The sequence below is a fragment of the Oncorhynchus nerka genome, linkage group LG8 (assembly GCF_034236695.1).
Source record: "Oncorhynchus nerka isolate Pitt River linkage group LG8, Oner_Uvic_2.0, whole genome shotgun sequence".
In the NCBI taxonomy this organism is placed as follows: Eukaryota; Metazoa; Chordata; class Actinopteri; order Salmoniformes; family Salmonidae; genus Oncorhynchus; species Oncorhynchus nerka.
In genome coordinates this window covers 19165697-19185308 of record NC_088403.1, presented here as the reverse complement: position 1 = coordinate 19185308, position 19612 = coordinate 19165697, and the positions used below count along the sequence as shown (strand labels likewise).

The window sequence follows — 19612 nt, the reverse complement described above, 5'->3', positions numbered from 1 at the left end:
CCAGCCGCCCCGTCAAGCCTGCACTGACACAGCATTCCTGAGGAAAGGGGAGAGAGGAGGCGAAAGGAGAAGGGGGAAGTAAGAGAAGGGGCAGAGGAGAGGGAATGATGTTTGACGTGGCGTCGGTTCGGCACACGCGAGGCCTTGAAGCTGAATACCCCTGCTAAGACTGCAAATTACCGCTATTGACAGTCTGATTCTGAAAAATACAAACACATCGGTGGAAATGCCTATGGAGAGAAATCCCTCTAAACTAAAATGAAACCCCATTCACTGGAGAGAAATCCCTCTAAACTAAAATGAAACCCCATTCACTGGAGAGAATTCCCTCTAAACTAAAATGAAACCCCATTCACTGGAGAGAATTCCCTCTAAACTAAAATGAAACCCCATTCACTGGAGAGAATTCTAAACTAAAATGAAACCCTCTCAACTAAAAAATGAAACCCCATTCACTGGAATTCCCTCTAAACTAAGAGAATTCACCCTCTAAACTAAAAATGAAACCCCATTCACTGGAGAGAATTCCCTCTAAACTAAAATGAAACCCCATTCACTGGAGAGAATTCCCTCTAAACTAAAATGAAACCCCATTCACTGGAGAGAATTCCCTCTAAACTAAAATGAAACCCCATTCACTGGAGAGAATTCCCTCTAAACTAATATGAAACCCCATTCACTGGAGAGAATCCCCTCTAAACTAATATGAAACCCCATTCACTGGATAGAATTCCCTCTAAACTAATATGAAACCCCATTCACTGGAGAGAATTCCCTCTAAACTAATATGAAACCCCATTCACTGGAGAGAATTCCCTCTAAACTAATATGAAACCCCATTCACTGGAGAGAATTCTCTCTAAACTAATATGAAACCCCATTCACTGGAGAGAATCCCTCTAAACTAATATGAAACCCCATTCACTGGAGAGAATTCCCTCTAAACTAATATGAAACCCCATTCACTGGAGAGAATTCTCTCTAAACTAAAATGAAACCCCATTCACTGAAAAGTGGACCACTTGGAGAGCAGCTTCAATCAAACATCATTCACTAAATGAAAAATAAAACTGCACTCAGTCAGAAAACGTCCTAAAAGGAGTTCACCTGGGCTCCATTCGGATCCATTGGAGCAGAGCGGCAGTTTTAAAACGCAGTGACACTGGGAGGATTTGGGAAGAAAATAATTTAATCGGGCCACTTCGACTAAGGCCCTCATTTTCAACCTGGGGAATGGAGAGATGGACAGTGTGATAACAGGATTTTTCTCCCCACTCTCTCTCTTTCCCTCTCAACCTCTCCCTGACCCTAACCCTCCCTTTACCTCCCTCTCTCCCTCCCCCTCTTTCTCTTTCCCTCTCAACCTCTCCCTGACCCTACTCCCTCCCTTTACCTCCCTCTCTCCCTCCCCCTCTTTCTCTTTCCCTCTCAACCTCCCCTGACCCTACTCCCTCCCTTTACCTCCCCTCTCCCTCCCCTCCCCCTCTTTCTCTTTCCCTCTCAACCTCTCTCTTTCCCTCAACCTCTCCTGACCCTACTCCCTCCCTTTACCTCCTCCCTCCCCCTCTTTCTCTTTCCATCTCAACCTCTCCCTGACCCTACTCCCTCCCTTTACCTCCCTCTCTCCCTCCCCCTCTTTCTCTTTCCCTCTCAACCTCTCCCTGATCCTACTCCCTCCCTTTACCTCCCTCTCTCCTTCCCCCTCTTAGCTCATCCTACACAGGCTAGCCTTCTACCTCCACACCAGCCAAAACATTTGGCCTCAAAGCAACATTTCCATGACAATTAGAGGGGCTCAAAGGAGCATGGGATACGCATGCCCCCGCAGAGCCCTTCAACAGGGTCCAACAGCCAACAGAGAGGAGAGTTACAGTAGGCTAGCTGTCCTTGGATTCAGAGCTAGCTTCAATGGGCTCCAGTTAATTCAGCAGCTTTCTGTTTAACATGTCAATAAACGTTAGGATCTAGGATCAGCTTACCCATGCCAAATTATACCCTTAATTCATTTACAGTTTGTAAAAGGGAGCATCTGGAGAGAGGGTGCGACAAGGCCACATTTGCCAGAGAGTATGAAAGGGGTTGGGAAAGGATGTATGGCAGAAGGACATGAGGGGAGGGAAGACTAGGCCTCGGTTCACAGTTAACACAAACAACTCCTATCATCAATTTAGAATGGCATTCACCAAGGGAAACTAGGCACCAAAGTTCCATAGATGAACCTAAATGGAGGTTCAAACATGATCCAAAATTGTCGACCTTCTACGCAACTCAGAGGGTGCGTTCGTAAATTCACTCTGGTTATCAACTCCGATGTCAGAGCACTCGTCCGAGTGTGCTAAAGTGCAGAATAACTGATGAATTTACAAACGTTAAACACCCGTTGAATATGGCCGGTGTCAGTAAACGTCAGCAAAAAAGTGTAATTAAATTGTTGCCAGCAGCACAGTTACAGTCACCAACGCTCTGGATGACATAAAAACAGCCTAACCAGCTCTGCTAGGGCGAGTAAAATGGTCAGAGTGAGGTGTGTCCATAAGTATCTATCAAGCTAGCCAACGTTAGCTTGTATGCCTGACTGCCATTGTGAGGCCAGAACGCTCGGATCAACACTTCGTCCAGTGTGGTCTCTGAACCCTCAGAGAAAGACATGTTCTGAATTTGCGAAGGGACAATCTGACAACACTCTGAATTTACAAATGCCCAGACCACACTCTGAGCACACTCTGAGCACACTCTGAGCACACTCTGAGCACACTCTGAGCACACTCTGAGCACACTCTGGCACTGCAGAGTGAATTTACGAACACACCGAGAGTCATCAAAAACCAGACTAAAGAAAGCCAGGAGACAAAATGAAACTGGTCGAATGTGATCCAATATGTCCGACCGCAAAACCAGCCAAACATGCAGTCGCAAGTAAAACCACTGAAATCAAAGAAATTGGAGCCAAAATGAATGTTGCGCTTACCTCTCTCTGTAGTACCAGCTCCTTGGTGAAGGCCATGGCCTCGTCGCTGAAGGGCTCAGCCACCTGCATGCCGCCGGGCATGTTCCTGGAGCCGCGCGGACACTCGATACCTGGCCAATGAGAAACACAGAACAAGTGTCAGCCAATAAAAATGACTATGAGGTTAGACAACATTTAGACCAGTTAGAATGTTCCGGTCCAACAAGTTGAAGTTGCCCCTAACAACTGATACATGACTCACAATCTGACATTTATTTCAACCCCGTAACAACCCAGCTTTAGGACAGTTACGATACAACAATGCCACCATGACAGGTGAAGTGGCACTAGAGATTAGTGGAGCTGAGCATTATCGTGGCAGCTAAATGGATAATTGGTAATCGCTGGTCAATCCTAAGCCTTTTTCCCCTCTGTGGTCATGTTGGGTTAACAGTTAACATCCCTAAATTGCTGTAAATGGACGGCATTGGTCCTTTGTTTCGTCCTGCGCTGACCTTGCTATTCATGACTATTAACTGCAGTGGGTCTTTTCACTGGGTAGTGGTAAAAGAACAGCCTGGGGGAATGGGAGGGTTGGAGGGCAGGAGGGCATAGGGGGCTTGTTATAGGAAATTGCTGCATGCTTATCTCTTGCACTCAGAGTTGGCTGAACGTGTGTGTTTGAAAGAGAGCGTGTGTGTTTGAAAGAGAGCGTGTGTGTGTGTTTGAATAGTTAATGTGTGAGGGGCAGTGTGGTGTGGTGAGGGGCCTGGCGCTGAGGGGGTGTGGTGCTATTCATGACTATTAACTGAGTGGGTCTTTCACTGGGTAGTGGATTGAAAAGAAAAGCAGCGTGGGAGGGGAGCGTGGTGATGGGCAGCGGGGGTTGTGAGGGCAGGAGGGCTAGCGTGGTGAGGGGCAGCGTGGTGAGGGGCAGCGTGGTGAGGGAAAGCGTGTGATGGGCAGCGTGGTGATGGGCATGCTTATCTCTTGCACTCAGAGTTGGCTGAACGAGTGTGTTTGAAAGAGGAGCAGTGTGTGTTTGAAAGAGAGCAGTGTGGTGTGTGTGTTTTTGAAGTGTAGTTAATGTGTGTGAGGGCAGTGTGGTGTGTGAGTGGTGAGGGGGTGTGGTGTGGTGAGGGGCAGTGAGGTGAGGGGTGGTGAGGTGGGCAGCGTGAGGGGCGGTGAGAGGGGCGGTGTGGTGAGGTGGGTGAGGTGAGGGAGCAGTGTGGTGTGGTGAGGTGCAGTGTGGTGTGGTGAGGACAGTGTGGTGAGGAGGCAGTGTGGTGTGGTGAGGAGGTGTGTGGGGCAGTGTGGAGCAGTGTGGTGTGGTGAGGGGCAGTGTGGTGTGGTGAGGACAGTGTGGTGAGTGTGAGCAGGGGTGGTGAGTGGCAGTGTGGTGAGGTGGTGAGGAGCAGTGAGTGAGGAGCAGTGTGGTGTGGTGAGTGCAGGTGTGTAGTGAGGTGAGGGCGGTGTGGTGAGTGAGGCGGTGGTTTGAGGCTGAGGGTGTGGTGAGGGATGTAGTGCAGCGTGGTGAGGGGCAGCGTGGTGATGGGCAGTGTGGTGTGGTGAGGAGTGTGGTGTGGTGAGGAGCAGTGTGGTGTGGTGAGGCAGTGGTGTGGTGAGGAGCAGTGGTATGGTGAGGAGCAGTGGCGTGGTGAGGAGCAGTGTGGTGAGTGAGGGCAGTGTGGTGAGGTGAGGAGCAGTGTGGTGTGGTGAGGGCAGTGTGGTGTGGTGAGGAGCAGTGTGGTGGTGAGGAGCAGTGTGGTGAGGTGAGGCAGTGTGGTGAGGTGAGGAGCAGTGTGGTGTGGTGAGGAGCAGTGTGGTGTGGTGAGGAGCAGTGTGGTGTGGTGAGGAGCAGTGTGGTGTGGTGAGGAGCAGTGTGGTGTGGTGAGGGGCAGTGTGGTGTGGTGAGGAGCAGTGTGGTGTGGTGAGGTGAGGGGCGGTGTGGTGTGAGGTGAGGGGCGGTGTGGTGAGGGGAGGTGTGGTGAGTGAGGGGCGGCAGTGTGAGGGGTGGTGAGGGGCGTGGTGAGGGGTGTGGTGAGGAGCAGTGTGGTGTGGTGAGGAGCAGTGTCGTGAGGTGAGGGCAGTGTGGTGTGGTGAGGAGGAGCAGTGTGGTGTGGTGAGGGCAGTGTGGTGAGGTGCAGTGTGGTGTGGTGAGGGCAGTGTGGTGTGGTGAGGAGCAGTGTGGTGTGGTGAGACAGTGGTGAGGTGAGGAGCAGTGTGGTGTGGTGAGGAGCAGTGTGGTGAGGTGAGGAGCAGTGTGGTGTGGTGAGCAGTGTGGTGAGTGAGGAGCAGTGTGGTGTGGTGAGGAGCAGTGTGGTGTGGTGAGGGCAGTGTGGTGAGTGAGCAGTGTGGTGTGGTGAGGAGCAGTGTGTGAGGAGCAGTGTGGTGTGGTGAGGAGCAGTGTGGTGAGGTGAGGAGCAGTGTGGTGTGGTGAGCAGTGTGGTGTGGTGAGGAGCAGTGTGGTGAGGTGAGGAGCGGTGTGGTGAGGTGGGTGAGGAGCGGTGTGGTGTGGTGAGGAGCGGTGAGGCAGTGTGGTGTGGTGAGGCAGTGTGTGGTGAGGGGCAGTGTGGTGTGGTGAGGGGAGTGTGGTGAGGGGCAGTGTGGTGAGGGGCAGTGTGGTGAGGGGCGGTGTGGGTGTGGTGAGGGGCAGTGTGGTGTGGTGAGGGGCAGTGTGGTGGTGAGGGGCAGTGTGGTGTGGTGAGGGGCAGTGAGGGCAGTGAGGTGAGGTGAGGGGCAGTGTGGTGAGTGAGGAGCAGTGTGGTGGTGAGGTGAGGACAGTGTGGTGTGGTGAGGGGCAGTGTGGTGTGGTGAGGAGCAGTGTGGTGAGGTGAGGAGCAGTGTGGTGTGGTGAGGAGCAGTGTGGTGTGGTGAGGAGCAGTGTGGTGGTGAGGAGCAGTGTGGTGTGGTGAGGGCAGTGTGGTGTGGTGAGCGGTGTGGTGTGGTGACAGTGTGTGGTGTGGTGAGGAGGGTGTGGTGAGGTGAGGGGCGGTGTGGTGAGGTGAGGGGCGGTGAGGAGCGGTGTGGTGTGGTGAGGAGCGGTGTGGTGTGGTGAGGAGCAGTGGTGTGGTGAGGAGCAGTGTGGTGTGGTGAGGAGCGGTGTGGTGTGGTGAGGGCGGTGTGGTGTGGTGTGGTGAGGTGAGGTGAGGGTGCGGTGTGGTGAGTGAGGGGGTGTGGAGTGAGGCGGTAGCGGTGTGGTGTGGTGGGAGCGGTGTGGTGAGGAGCAGTGTGGTGTGGTGAGTAGCAGTGTGGTGTGGTGAGGGGCAGTGTGGTGAGGGGCAGTGTGGTGTGGTGAGGGCAGTGTGTGAGGGGCAGGTGAGGGGCAGTGTGGTGTGGTGAGGGGCAGTGTGGTGAGGGGCAGTGTGGTGGTGAGGGGCAGTGTGGTGAGGGGCAGTGTGGTGTGGTGAGGCAGTGTGGTGTGGTGAGGGGCAGTGTGGTGTGGTGAGGGGCAGTGTGGTGTGGTGAGGGCAGTGAGGTGAGGGGCAGTGAGGTGAGGTGAGGGGCAGTGTGGTGAGGTGAGGGGCAGTGTGGTGAGGTGAGGGGCAGTGTGGTGTGGTGAGGTGAGGAGCAGTGTGGTGTGGTGAGGAGCAGTGTGGTGTGGTGAGGAGCAGTGTGGTGTGGTGAGGAGCAGTGTGGTGTGGTGAGGAGCAGTGTGGTGTGGTGAGGGCAGTGGTGAGGGGCAGTGTGGTGTGGTGAGGGCAGTGTGGTGTGAGGTGAGGAGCAGTGTGGTGTGGTGAGGAGCAGTGTGGTGAGGAGGTGTGGTGAGGAGCAGTGTGGTGTGGTGAGACAGTGTGGTGAGGGTGAGGGGTGTGTGGTGAGGTGAGGAGCGGTGTGGTGTGGTGAGGAGCGGTGTGGTGTGGTGGTGAGGAGCAGTGCGGGTGTGGTGAGGGGCGGTGTGGTGTGGTGAGGGGCAGTGTGGTGTGGTGAGGGGCAGTGTGGTGTGGTGATTTGCAGTGTGGTGGTGAGGGGCAGTGTGGTGAGGTGAGGAGCAGTGTGGTGTGGTGAGGAGCAGTGTGGTGTGGTGAGGAGCAGTGTGGTGAGGTGAGGCAGTGTGGTGAGGTGAGGAGCAGTGTGGTGTGGTGTGTAGTGAGGTGAGGAGCGGTGTGGTGTGGTGAGTGAGGGGCGGTGTGGTTTGGTGAGGTGATGGTGAGGGGGGTGTGGTGAGGGGGTGTCATGTGAGGGGTGTGTGTGGATGGCGTGGTGAGTGTGGTGAGGGTGCAGTGAGGCGGTGTGGTGTGGTGAGGAGCGGTGTGTGGTGAGGAGCGGTGTGGTGTGGTGAGGAGCGGTGTGGTGTGGTGTGGTGAGGAGCGGTGTGGTGGTGAGGGGCGGTGGTGAGGTGGTGAGGTGAGGAGCGGTGGTGGTGTGGTGAGGTGAGGCAGTGTGGTGTGGTGAGGAGCAGTGTGGTGAGGTGAGGAGCGTGTGTGGTGAGGTGAGGGGCGGTGTGGTTTGGTGAGGTGAGGGGCGGTGTGGTGAGGGGGGTGGTGGTGAGGGGGGGCGGGTGTGGTGTGGTGAGGGGAGGCGGTGATGAGGGGTGGGTGTGTGAGGGCAGTGTGGTGTGGTGAGGAGCAGTGTGGTGAGGTGAGGACAGTGTGGTGTGGTGAGGAGCAGTGTGGTGTGGTGAGGAGCAGTGTGGTGTGGTGAGGAGCAGTGTGGTGAGGTGAGGGGCAGTGTGGTGTGGTGAGGGGCAGTGTGGTGAGGTGAGGTGAGGAGCAGTGTGGTGTGTGAGGAGCAGTGTGGTGTGGTGACGAGCAGTGTGATGACGAGCTGTGTGATGAGGTGAGGAGCGGTGTGGTGTGGTGAGGAGCGGTGTGGTGTGGTGAGGAGCGGTGTGGTGTGGTGAGGAGCGGTGTGGTGTGGTGAGGAGCGGTGTGGTGTGGTGAGGAGCGGTGTGGTGTGGTGAGGAGCGGTGTGGTGTGGTGAGGAGCGGGGGTGGAGGAGGCGGTGTGGTGAGGTGAGGAGCTGGTGTGGTGAGGAGGAGCGGTGTGGTGTGGTGAGGAGCGGTGTGGTGAGGACAGTGTGGTGAGGTGAGGAGCAGTGTGGTGTGGTGAGGAGCGGTGTAGTGAGGTGAGGAGCGGTGTGGTGTGGTGAGGTGAGGGGCGGTGTGGTTTGGTGAGGTGAGGGGCGGTGTGGTGAGGGGAGGTGTGGTGAGGGGCGGTGTGGTGAGGGCGGTGTGGTGAGGGGCGGCGTGTGGTGAGGGGTGAGGTGAGGGGTGTGGTGAGGGGCAGTGGTGTGGTGAGGAGCAGTGTGGTGTGGTGAGGAGCGGTGTGGTGTGGTGAGGAGCGGTGTGGTGTGGTGGTGGGTGGTGTGGTGTGGTGAGGGGCGGTGTGGTGTGGTGAGGGGTGGTGTGGTGGTGAGGAGCAGTGTGGTGTGGTGAGGAGCGGTGTGGTGAGGGCAGTGTGTGTGGTGAGGAGCAGTGTAGTGAGGTGAGGAGCAGTGTGGTGAGGTGAGGGGCGGTGTGGTTTGGTGAGGGAGGGGCGGTGTGGTGAGGGGAGGTGAGTGAGGGGCGGTGTGGTGAGGGGGGTGTGGTGCAGTGAGGGGCGGCGTGAGGGTGAGGGGGTTGGTGAGGGGCGGCGTGAGTGAGGTGAGGGCGGCTTGTGCGGTGAGGGGCTACGTGGTGAGGGGCAGTGCGGTGAGGTGAGGGGGGCGTGGTGAGGAGCAGTGTGGTGTGGTGAGGGCAGTGTGGTGAGGTGAGGGGCAGTGGTGTGGTGAGGAGCAGTGTGGTGTGGTGAGGAGCAGTGTGGTGTGGTGAGGGCAGTGTGGTGAGGTGAGGGGCAGTGTGGTGTGGTGAGGGGCAGTGTGGTGAGGTGGTGAGGAGCAGTGTGGTGTGTGAGGAGCAGTGTGGTGTGGTGAGGAGCAGTGTGGTGTGGTGAGGAGCAGTGTGGTGAGGTGAGGAGCGGTGTGGTGTGGTGAGGAGCGGTGTGGTGTGGTGAGGAGCGGTGTGGGTGGTGAGGAGCAGTGTGGTGTGGTGAGGAGCAGTGGTGGTGAGGAGCGGTGTGGTGTGGTGAGGAGCAGTGTGTGTGGTGAGCAGTGTGGGTGTGGTGAGGAGCGGTGTGGTGTGGTGCAGTGTGGTGTGGTGAGGGCAGTGTGGTGAGGTGAGGAGCGGTGGTGTGGTGTGGTGAGGAGTGTGGTGAGGTGAGGAGCAGTGGTGTGGTGAGGAGCAGTGTGGTGAGGTGAGGAGCGGTGTGGTGAGTGAGGGGCGGTGTGGTTTGGTGAGGTGAGGGGCGGTGTGGTGAGGGGAGGTGTGGTGAGGGGCGGTGTGGTGAGGGGCGGTGTGGTGAGGGGCGGCGTGTTGCGGTGAGGGGCGTGTTGCGGTGAGGGGCGGCGTGGTGAGGGGCGGCGTGGTGAGGAGCAGTGTGGTGTGGTGAGGAGCAGTGTGGTGAGGTGAGGAGCAGTGTGGTGTGGTGAGGAGCAGTGTGGTGTGGTGAGGAGCAGTGTGGTGTGGTGAGGAGCAGTGTGGTGAGGTGGGGCAGTGTGGTGTGGTGAGGGGCAGTGTGGAGGAGGTGAGGTGAGGAGCAGTGTGGTGTGTGAGGAGCAGTGTGGTGTGGTGAGGCAGTGTGATGTGAGCGGTGTGATGAGGTGAGGAGCGGTGTGGTGTGGTGAGGAGCGGTGTGGTGTGGTGAGGAGCGGTGTGGTGTGGTGAGGAGCGGTGTGGTGTGGTGAGGAGCGGTGTGGTGTGGTGAGGAGCGGTGTGGTGTGGTGAGGAGCGGTGTGGTGTGGTGAGGAGCGGTGTGGTGTGGTGAGGAGCGGTGTGGTGAGGTGAGGAGCGGTGTGGTGTGGTGAGGAGCGGTGTGGTGTGGTGAGGAGCGGTGTGGTGAGGAGCAGTGTGGTGAGGTGAGGAGCAGTGTGGTGTGGTGAGGAGCGGTGTAGTGAGTGAGGCGGTGTGGTGAGGTGAGGGGCGGTGTGGTTTGTGAGGTGAGGGGAGCGGTGTGGTGAGGGGTGGTGTGGTGAGGGGCGGTGGTGAGGGGGTGTGGTGAGGGGGCGTGTTGGTGTGTGAGGGGCTGGTGAGGGGAGTGGTGAGGGGGTGGTGAGGAGCGTGTGGTGTGGTGAGGAGCGGTGTGGTGTGGTGAGGAGCGGTGTGGTGTGGTGTGGTGTGGTGAGGAGCGGTGTGGTGTGGTGAGGGGCGGTGTGGTGTGGTGAGGGGCGGTGTGGTGAGGTGAGGAGCGGTGTGGTGAGGTGAGGAGCGGTGTGGTGAGGAGCAGTGTGGTGTGGTGAGGAGCAGTAGTGAGGTGAGGAGCAGTGTGGTGAGGTGGGGCAGTGTGGTTTGTGAGGTGAGGGGCAGTGTGGTGAGGGGAGTGTGGTGAGGGAGTGGTGAGTGTGGTGAGGGGGGCGTGTGGTGAGGGGCAGTGGTGAGGGGCGGCGTGTTGCAGTGAGGGGCGTGTGTGGTGAGGGGTTGGTGAGTGTGGTGAGGGGCGGCGGGCGGTGAGGGGCGGCGTGTGGTGAGGGGCAGTGCAGAGGGTGTGGTGAGGGCAGTGTGGTGTGGTGAGGAGCAGTGTGGTGAGGTGAGGAGCAGTGTGGTGTGGTGAGGGCAGTGTGGTGTGGTGAGGAGCAGTGTGGTGTGGTGAGGAGCAGTGTGTGTGGTGGGGCAGTGTGGTGTGGTGAGGGGCAGTGGTGTGGTGAGGGGCAGTGTGGTGAGGTGAGGTGAGGAGCAGTGTGGTGTGTGAGGAGCAGTGTGGTGTGGTGAGGGGCAGCGGTGTGATGAGGTGAGGAGCGGTGTGGTGTGGTGAGGAGCGGTGTGAGGTGAGGAGCAGTGTGGTGTGGTGAGGAGCGTGTGGGTGGTGAGGAGCGGTGTGGTGTGGTGAGGAGCGGTGTGGTGTGGTGAGGAGTGTGGTGTGGTGAGGAGCGGTGTGGTGAGTGAGGAGCGGGTGGTGTGGTGAGGAGCGGTGTGGTGTGGTGAGGAGCGGTGTGGTGAGGGGCGGTGTGGTGGTGAGGGGCGGTGGTGAGGTGAGGAGCAGTGTAGTGGTGAGGTGTGGTGAGGTGAGGAGCGCAGTGTGGTGTGGTGAGGAGCAGTGTGTGGTGTGGTGAGGAGCGGTGGTGTGGTGAGGAGCAGTGGTGTGGTGAGGAGCAGTGTGGTGTGGTGAGGAGCAGTGTGGTGAGGAGCAGGTGAGGAGGTGAGTGAGGAGTGGTGTGGTGAGGAGCGGACGGTGTGGTGAGGAGGTGAGGAGCAGTGGGTGTGGTGAGGGGCAGGTGAGGGGCAGTGTGGGTGGTGAGGAGCAGTGTGGTGAGGTGAGGAGCAGTGTGGTGAGGTGAGGAGGTGTGGTGAGGTGAGGAGCAGTGTGGTGAGGGGTGAGAGCAGTGTGGTGTGGTGAGGGGCAGTGTGGTGTGGTGAGGGGCAGTGTGGTGTGGTGAGGAGCAGTGGTGTGGTGAGGGGCAGTGTGGTGTGGTGAGGAGCAGTGTGGTGAGGGGAGCGTGTGAGGTGAGGGGCGGCGTGGTGTGGTGAGGCGGTGAGTGAGGTGAGGAGGGTGTGGTGTGGTGAGGGTGTGGTTTGGTGAGGGTGAGGGGCGGTGTGGTGAGGGAGGGTGGTGAGGGGCGGTGTGGTGAGGGGCGGCGTGGTGAGGAGCAGTGTGGTGTGGTGAGGAGCAGTGTGGTGAGGTGAGGAGCAGTGTGGTGTGGTGAGGAGCAGTGTGGTGTGGTGAGGAGCAGTGTGGTGTGGTGAGGAGCAGTGTGGTGAGGTGAGGGGCAGTGTGGTGTGGTGAGGGGCAGTGTGGTGAGTGAGGTGAGGAGCAGTGTGGGTGTGAGGAGCAGTGTGGTGTGGTGACGAGCAGTGTGATGAGGTGAGGAGTGAGGGGAGCGGTGTGGTGAGGTGAGGGCAGTGGTGTGGTGAGGAGCGGTGTGGTGTGGTGAGGAGCGGTGGTGAGGAGCGGTGTGTGGTGAGGAGTGGTGTGGTGTGAGGGCAGTGTGGTGAGGGAGGAGTGGTGAGGAGCGGTGTGGTGGTGGGCAGTGTGGTGAGGGGCGGTGTGGTGTGGTGAGGAGCAGTGTGGTGTGGTGAGGGCAGTGTGGTGAGGGGCAGTGTGGTGTGGTGAGGGGCAGGTGGTGAGGAGCGGTGTGGTGAGGTGAGGAGCAGTGTGGTGTGGTGAGGAGGGTGTGGTGTGGTGAGTGTGGTGTGGTGAGGGCAGTGTGGTGTGGTGAGGGCAGTGGAGGGTGTGGTGAGGGCAGTGTGGTGTGGTGAGGGGCGTGTGGTGAGGTGAGGGGGCAGTGTGGTGAGGGTGGTGAGGAGCAGTGCGGTGTGGTGAGGGGCAGTGCGGTGTGGTGAGGGGCAGTGTGGGTGGTGAGGGGCAGTGTGGTGTGGTGAGGGGCAGTGTGGTGTGGTGAGGAGCAGTGGTGAGGTGAGGGCAGTGTGGTGAGGTGAGGAGCAGTGTGGTGTGGTGAGGAGGTGTGGTGTGGGCAGTGTGGTGTGGTGAGGGGCAGTGTGGTGTGGTGAGGAGCAGTGTGGTGTGGTGAGGAGCAGTGTGGTGTGGTGAGGAGCAGTGTGGTGTGGTGAGGAGCAGTGTGGTGAGGTGAGGAGCGGTGTGGTGTGGTGAGGAGCGGTGTAGTGAGGTGAGGAGCGGTGTGGTGTGGTGAGGGGCGGTGTGGTTTGGTGAGGTGAGGGCAGTGTGGTCAGGGAGTGTGGTGAGGGGCAGTGTGGTGAGGGGCAGTGTGGTGAGGGGCAGTGTGGTGAGGGGCGGCGTGGTGAGGAGCGGTGTGGTGTGGTGAGGAGCGGTGTGGTGTGGTGAGGAGCGGTGTGGTGTGGTGAGGGTGTGGTGAGGAGCGGTGTGGTGAGGTGTGGTGAGGAGAGGTGTGGTGTGGTGAGGAGCGGTGTGGTGTGTGAGGAGTGGTGTGGTGTGGTGAGGAGCGGTGTGGTGTGGTGAGGAGCGGTGTGGTGTGGTGTGGTGCGGTGTGGTGAGGTGTGTGGTGAGGGGTGGTGTGGTGAGGAGTGCGGTGTGGTGAGTGTGGTGTGGTGAGGAGCAGTGCGGTGTGGTGAGGAGGGGGTGTGGTGAGGGGCAGTGTGGTGTGGTGAGGGAGCAGTGTGGTGAGGGGCAGTGTGGTGAGGGGGTGTGGTGAGGGGCAGTGTGGTGTGGTGAGGGGCAGTGTGGTGTGGTGAGGGGCAGTGGTGAGGGGCAGTGTGGTGAGGGGCAGTGTGGTGTGGTGAGGGGCAGTGTGGTGTGGTGAGGGGCAGTGTGGTGTGGTGAGGGGCAGTGTGGTGTGGTGAGGGGCAGTGTGGTGTGGTGAGGGGCAGTGTGGTGTGGTGAGGGGCGGTGTGGTGAGGGGCAGTGTGGTGAGGGGCAGTGTGGTGTGGTGAGGGGCAGTGTGGTGAGGTGAGGGGCAGTGTGGTGAGGTGAGGGGCAGTGTGGTGTGGTGAGGTGAGGGGCAGTGTGGTGAGGTGAGGGGCAGTGTGGTGAGGTGAGGGGCACACACACACTTGAGGAGTGAGCATGGTGCAGGGCTCTCCAACAAGCAAACAGCATTCCTCCTATGTGGCTGCTGACAAGAACCCTCATATCTACGTAAACTAAATCAACTTTGCAAACTACACACAAGCAAATCATACACACTCAACACCCATGAAAACTCCATCACACATTCACTCATTGTATCCCTCTATCCAATGCGTGCAGCATCTCTCTCTCTCACACACACACACACACACACACACACACACACACACACACCTCCCCCTATCCTTTCTCCACCCTGTTGCATTGATTAATGTAAACTCAGTTGGTTGGTGCTGCTGGGCGCTACACCCAACAACATGGTGCTAACAAAGCAACATCAGCCTCCTGTCCAAAAGGGCTCAGAGTCACCTTCTAGTAATCTGGAGGCTCCCGCCAATCCTGATTGATCTTTATGCTAACCACATCCGACATGATTGGACTAGAGAAGAGAAAGGGGAAAAGGTGGACACTGACTGACACACAACCACATACATTTCCTAGCAATGCTGTGTTAGCAAAACTTCCCACACATACACAAGGACACACCGACAATTCTCATCTCACCCCTCCTCTAACAAACAAAAATATATTTTCTGTTGAACCCGCGGCATGGCGAGAGCCACAGAGGATGAAGACTCAATTACCTCTTAATAGCCAGTAAATAGTCCCTAGATTAGCATTTAAATTGCCCAGCGTGCCTTCCGCCCCGGCTCCAAGGAGGAAGGGAAAAGTCATTTCAGTCCAGCAGCATCCCCAGTATTTTTAGACATGTTTTGGCCTGGGATTGACCGAGTGAGTGTCTGGGCAAGTATTGTATAAGACCGATAGAGGGGTAGAGAAAGCCAAGCTTAAAGTAAACTGCTTTCACTAAGGGATGTCCTTCTCTCTAGGACAGAGGGTGAGGATGGGAGAGACACAGGGACACCATAGGGACAATAAAACCTGGGTCTGCGTTTTTCAATGTGGATCAAATCCAAACTAACACAACTGTTTCAATTAAACGTATCAACTAATCACCAAGCTTTTGATTAGCTAAGGCAGGTGGAAGTGCTGTGCTACCCTATGGGGACAGACCCTTTACCCAGTCCCCGTATGCACACACACACACAAGCAGCTCTGCTCAGTAGTGCTGGGCTACCCTATGGGGCCAGACCCTTTACCCAGCCCCCGTATGGACACACACACACACAAGCAGCTCTGCTCAGTAGTGCTGGATAGCCAAGCGCATAAGATGTAATGTTTTAAAATCGGTGATCCCGGTGAGCGATGTGCTGGATGAAATACGGCCCTTCCCCGTCCCAGCCTCCTCTGCCCAATCCTCCCTGACACACAAACGTACACAGTCATTTACACACACACACTTTCTCAAAAAGGCACACACACACAGGTGCCCTGGAATAGCTGCTCTACAAATCACCTGTGGCCAGAGCATATGTGCTACTGAGCACTGTGGTTCAGACAGCTCCATGTTTTATGCAAGCAGACAACTTCACCCCTGTGATGAAAACACTCTCTCTCTCTATCATTCCCTCTCTCACTCCCTTCCCCTCTAAATCTTTAATCCCCTCCCACCCGCTCTTTCTTTTCATCACTTTCTCAATTTCTCCTTGCACTCTTCTTTCCTTTCAATCACTTGTTCCTCCCCTCTACGTCCCTCTCTACTTCCCCTCCTACGTCCCTCTCTACTTCCCCCCTACGTCCCTCTCTACTTCCCCCTACGTCCCTCTCTACTTCCCCCCCACGTCCCTCTCTACTTCCCCCCCTACGTCCCTCTCTACTTCCCCCCCTTCCCCCCTACATCCCTCTCTACTCCCCCCTACATCCCTCTACTCCCCCCTACATCCCTCTCTACTTCCCCCTACATCCCTCTCTACTTCCCCCTACATCCCTCTCTACTTCCCCCCCTACATCCCTCTCTACTTCCCCCTACATCCCTCTCTACTTCCCCCCTACATCCCTCTCTACTTCCCCCTACATCCCTCTACTCCCCCTACATCCCTCTCTACTTCCCCCTACATCCCTCTCTACCCCCTACATCCCGCTCTACTCCCCCTACATCCCGCTCTACTCCTCCCTCTTCCTCCACCTACATACATCCCCTCTACTCCCCCCTACATCCCTCTCTACTTCCTCCCCTACATCCCTCTCTACTTCCCCCTACATCCCTCTCTACTTCCTCCCCCTACATCCCTCTCTACTACTTCCCCCTACATCCCTCTCTACTCCCCCCTACATCCCTCTACTTCCTCCCCCTACATCCCTCTCTACTCCCCCTACATCCCGCTCTACTCCCCCCTACATCCCTCTCTACTTCCTCCCCCTACATCCTCTCTACTTCCTCCCCTACATCCCTCTCTACTTCCTCCCCCTACATCCCTCTCTACTTCCTCCTCTACATCCCCCTATTCCTCCCTCTACTTCCCCTCTTCCTCCCCTACATCCCCTCTACTTCCCCCTCTCTCCCCCCACCTACATCCCTCTTCCTCCACCTACATCCCTCTCTACTTCCCTCTCTTCCTTCCACCTACATCCCTCTACCTCCCCTTCTCTCCCACTCTTCTTCAATTGCAAGTCACAAACAGTAAAGTGAGAGGACGGTCAGAGAGGCTTGGAAATTGCATTAGAGCTTTTACATTTCAATTTAAATGGGCATAGAGAAAAAGTGAGATTGGATTAGCGAGGAAGAGGCGGGGGTTGCTTTGCTACACATGAGTAACATTCTCACTGAGTGTTTATGCTTAGAATATTACAATGTTCTTTGAAAAACAGGTACATGTCTGGGAAGCTTTTACAGCATACATACGTGGAGCAATAATACAATGATCAGTTACTATTAAGAAACAAGATGAACAGAAAATTGATCAACTTGAAACAGAGCTCAAAACGCTGGAGAGGGAATATTGGTCCAATCCGAACAACATTTCTCTGGTAAACTTGACGAAAACCAAATACGGGCTGAAAATTCCCTGTACAGGTTGAAGCAGAGATGGTATGAATCAGGGGAAAGGGCAGGAAAACCGTTGGCCGGTCAATGGAAATCTAGAGAAAGAGATCGGCAAATAGGTGGAATCAGAAAAAAGACAGGCAAGCTGATTACCAATCATAAAGAAACAATATAATTTGAGACTTCTATCAGGAACGTTCTACTTCAGACAGTCCTTTAGATATGCACAAAGCAGAGGCATTCTTTCAGAATCTGAACCTTCCTAAACTAAAAGAGGAAGACAGGAACTGGATCGACCGTCCAATTACTTTGGAGGAATTGACCGAAACGATAAGACAAGCACCCACAGAGTTGGACTGGATACCCAGTGATTTCTACAAAAGGCTTGCAGAGCAGCAAAGCCCAGAAATATTGAAAACATCAATTGACACAGGTGAGCTCCCACCTTCTATAAGTGATGCAGCAAACATCCTAGTCCCCAAAAAGGGAAAGGATCCCCTTGAGTGCGGAAGATACTGTCCAATTTCCTTAATAAAGTCAATTCTGGCTATGAGGGTGAATCATATCATTAAGAAAATCATAAACCCGGAGCAGGTAGGATTTGTGAAAGACAGAACTTCATCTAACAATCTATTGCATGTCATCTGGAAGGCAAAATATCTGGATACTTCAGTGGCAGCCTTCTCCCTAGACGCAGAGAAAACCTTTGATAGGGTGGGCTGGGACTACCTGCATTATACTATAAATACATTTGGATTTGGACAGGGCTTTCAGAATAGTATTAAACTTCTGTACAATGACCCCAAATCCAGTACTCACTAACGGACTACGATCATCTCCATTTTCAGTAGGACGAGGCACAAAACAAGGTGACTCTCTCCACTCCTATTTATTATAGCATTAGAACCATTAGCCGAAGCCATTAGGCTGCATCAGTCAATCAAAGGGGTTAATATGGGAGGTAGAGAGAATAAACCACTGCTTTATGCAGACGACATATTACTAATAATGTCAGGCTCCCAACATATGGCCTCAACTGGACCAAATCTGAAGTAATGCCGCTATCAAAACATTGTCTGAGAAATGACTTCCTCAGCTGGAGGTTTCAATGGGTCCTTAAAAACATGAGGTACCTGGGGATCGCTTTAAATCCTGGTCTAGAGAAGATGATTTCTGAAAACCTTGACCCACTACTGAACAAAATTCAAATCCAGTTTAAGAGCTGGGATCAGCTACAAATCTTATTATGGTGTAGGATACAGGTTATAAAGATGGCCATTAGCATGTTACCACTGTTCATACCTGTCTATACCTTTACATCCAGAAGGAAAGTGATTACGGAGTTTGTCTGGGCCGGGAAAAGGGCCAGGATGGAACTAGAGAGATTACAGGAAACGACTGACAAGGGAGGAATAAAGCTCCCCGACATGCAATTATATCAAGAAGCCTTTGTAGCTGCCCAAATAGGCTCTCTTTACGGAGAACTCTAAAGAGGACAATTTGGGTGGACATGGAGGAAGAAGTTAATGCCCCATTCGGAACATCAAATTATTTGAGCTAACAAAACGTGGGACTGCAGAATCCCATAATGTCCCATACAAAAAAATATATGGAGTCAGATACATGAGAGAGAGACATCTTCACCTTTCCTGACAAACTCTGCTTCATTATGGAACAACCCGACATTGAAAACAGGGGGACAGATGGTTTTCTGGAAAGGTTGGTATAGAAAGGGGATAAAGAACATTGGTGGTCTATATCAAGAAAACTTATTTACCTCTTTTGAATAAGGTCCAAGTATAATTTATAGAAACAAGGCTTTTGGAGGCATATCCAGCTTAGAGATTGTATGTTTAAGGTAGGACAGAGTAACAACAAATTCCCTGTACATTCCAATAAGTGTTAAGATGTCATTTGCAAAGGTTTATATATATAGCCACCTTATAGGTGGGTTTAAGGGAACTAGTAAGGGCGTAAAAGCTGTATGGGGGAAAGACCTGGATGTAACCTTTGGAGCAGAGAAATGGAATAGAATAGTACAACAGATGCTCCTCCCTATGAGAGATGCCCGAGAGTTCCATCGATTATGATTTTTCAACGCAGATACTGATTATTGGAGGACCAAAAAAGCCGATACCGATTAAAATCGGACCATTTTTTAAAAATGTATTTGTAATAATGACAATTACAACAATACTGAATGAACACTTATTTTAACTTAATATAGTACATCAATAAAATCAATTTAGCCTCAAGTAAATAATGAAACATGTTGAATTTGGTTTAAATAATGCAAAACGTTTCAGTTCCTTTCTCAGAACATGAGAACATATGAAAGCTGGTGGTTCCTTTTAACATGAGTCTTCAATATTCCCAGGTAAGAAGTTTTAGGTTGTAGTTATTATAGGACTATTTCCCTCTATACCATTTGTATTTCATTAACCTTTGACTATTGGATGTTCTTATAGGCACTTTAGTATTGCCAGTGTAACAGTATAGCTTCCGTCCCTCTCTTCGCTGGGCTCGAACCAGCAACACCAGCCACCATCGAAGCAGCATTACCCATGCAGAAGCAAGGGGAACAACTCCTAGAAGGCTCAGAGCGAGTGACGTTTGAAACGCTATTAGTGCGCTCTAACTAGCTAGCCATTTCACTTCGGTTACACCAGCCTCATCTCGGAAGTTGATAGGCTTGAAGTCATAAACAGCGCAATGCTTGATGCACAACGAAGAGCTCCTGGCAAAATGCACGAAAGTGCTGTTTGAATTTATGTTTACGCGCCTGCTTCTGCCTACCAGATACTTAAGATACTTGTATGCTCAGTCAGATTATATGCAACGCAGGACACGCTAGATAATATCTAGTAATATCATCAACCATGTGTAGTTAACTAATGATTATGATTGTTTTTTATAAGATAAGTTTAATGCTAGCTAGCAACTTACCTTGGCTTACTGCATTAAAAAAAAGTACAAATTAAAATCGGCAAATCGGCCCCCAAAAATTCCGATGTCCGATTGTTATGAAAACTTTAAATAAGCCATTCCGATTAATCGGTCGACCTCTAATTGAAAGTGTTCAATAGGATTTATAGAACTCATCTGAGGTTGAACAGAATAGGTTTGATAGAATCCAGTCTCTGCTGGAGCTGTCCATCAAGTACAGGCGACATGAAAGCTGAAAGCACCAGTGACTAGATCAATAAAAAAAGTGGTCAGATGAAGCAGATGCTAAGCTACAGTTTTGCAGCACAGACTGTAATATGTTCCGGGATTCCTCCAACGGCATTGAGGAGTACACCACAT

At 54.2% G+C, this 19612-nt stretch overlaps 1 protein-coding gene across 1 annotated transcript in view; it reads right to left on the bottom strand.

The window, feature by feature from the left end:
- snd1 (staphylococcal nuclease and tudor domain containing 1) overlaps positions 1-19612 on the bottom strand; it is a 368696-nt gene that overhangs the window by 244335 nt on the left and 104749 nt on the right. Inside the window, exon 16 of the mRNA XM_065021501.1 lies at positions 2969-3078. Within this exon, the coding sequence (XP_064877573.1) occupies positions 2969-3078 (110 nt within the window). The remainder of the gene's footprint in view (positions 1-2968; positions 3079-19612) is intronic.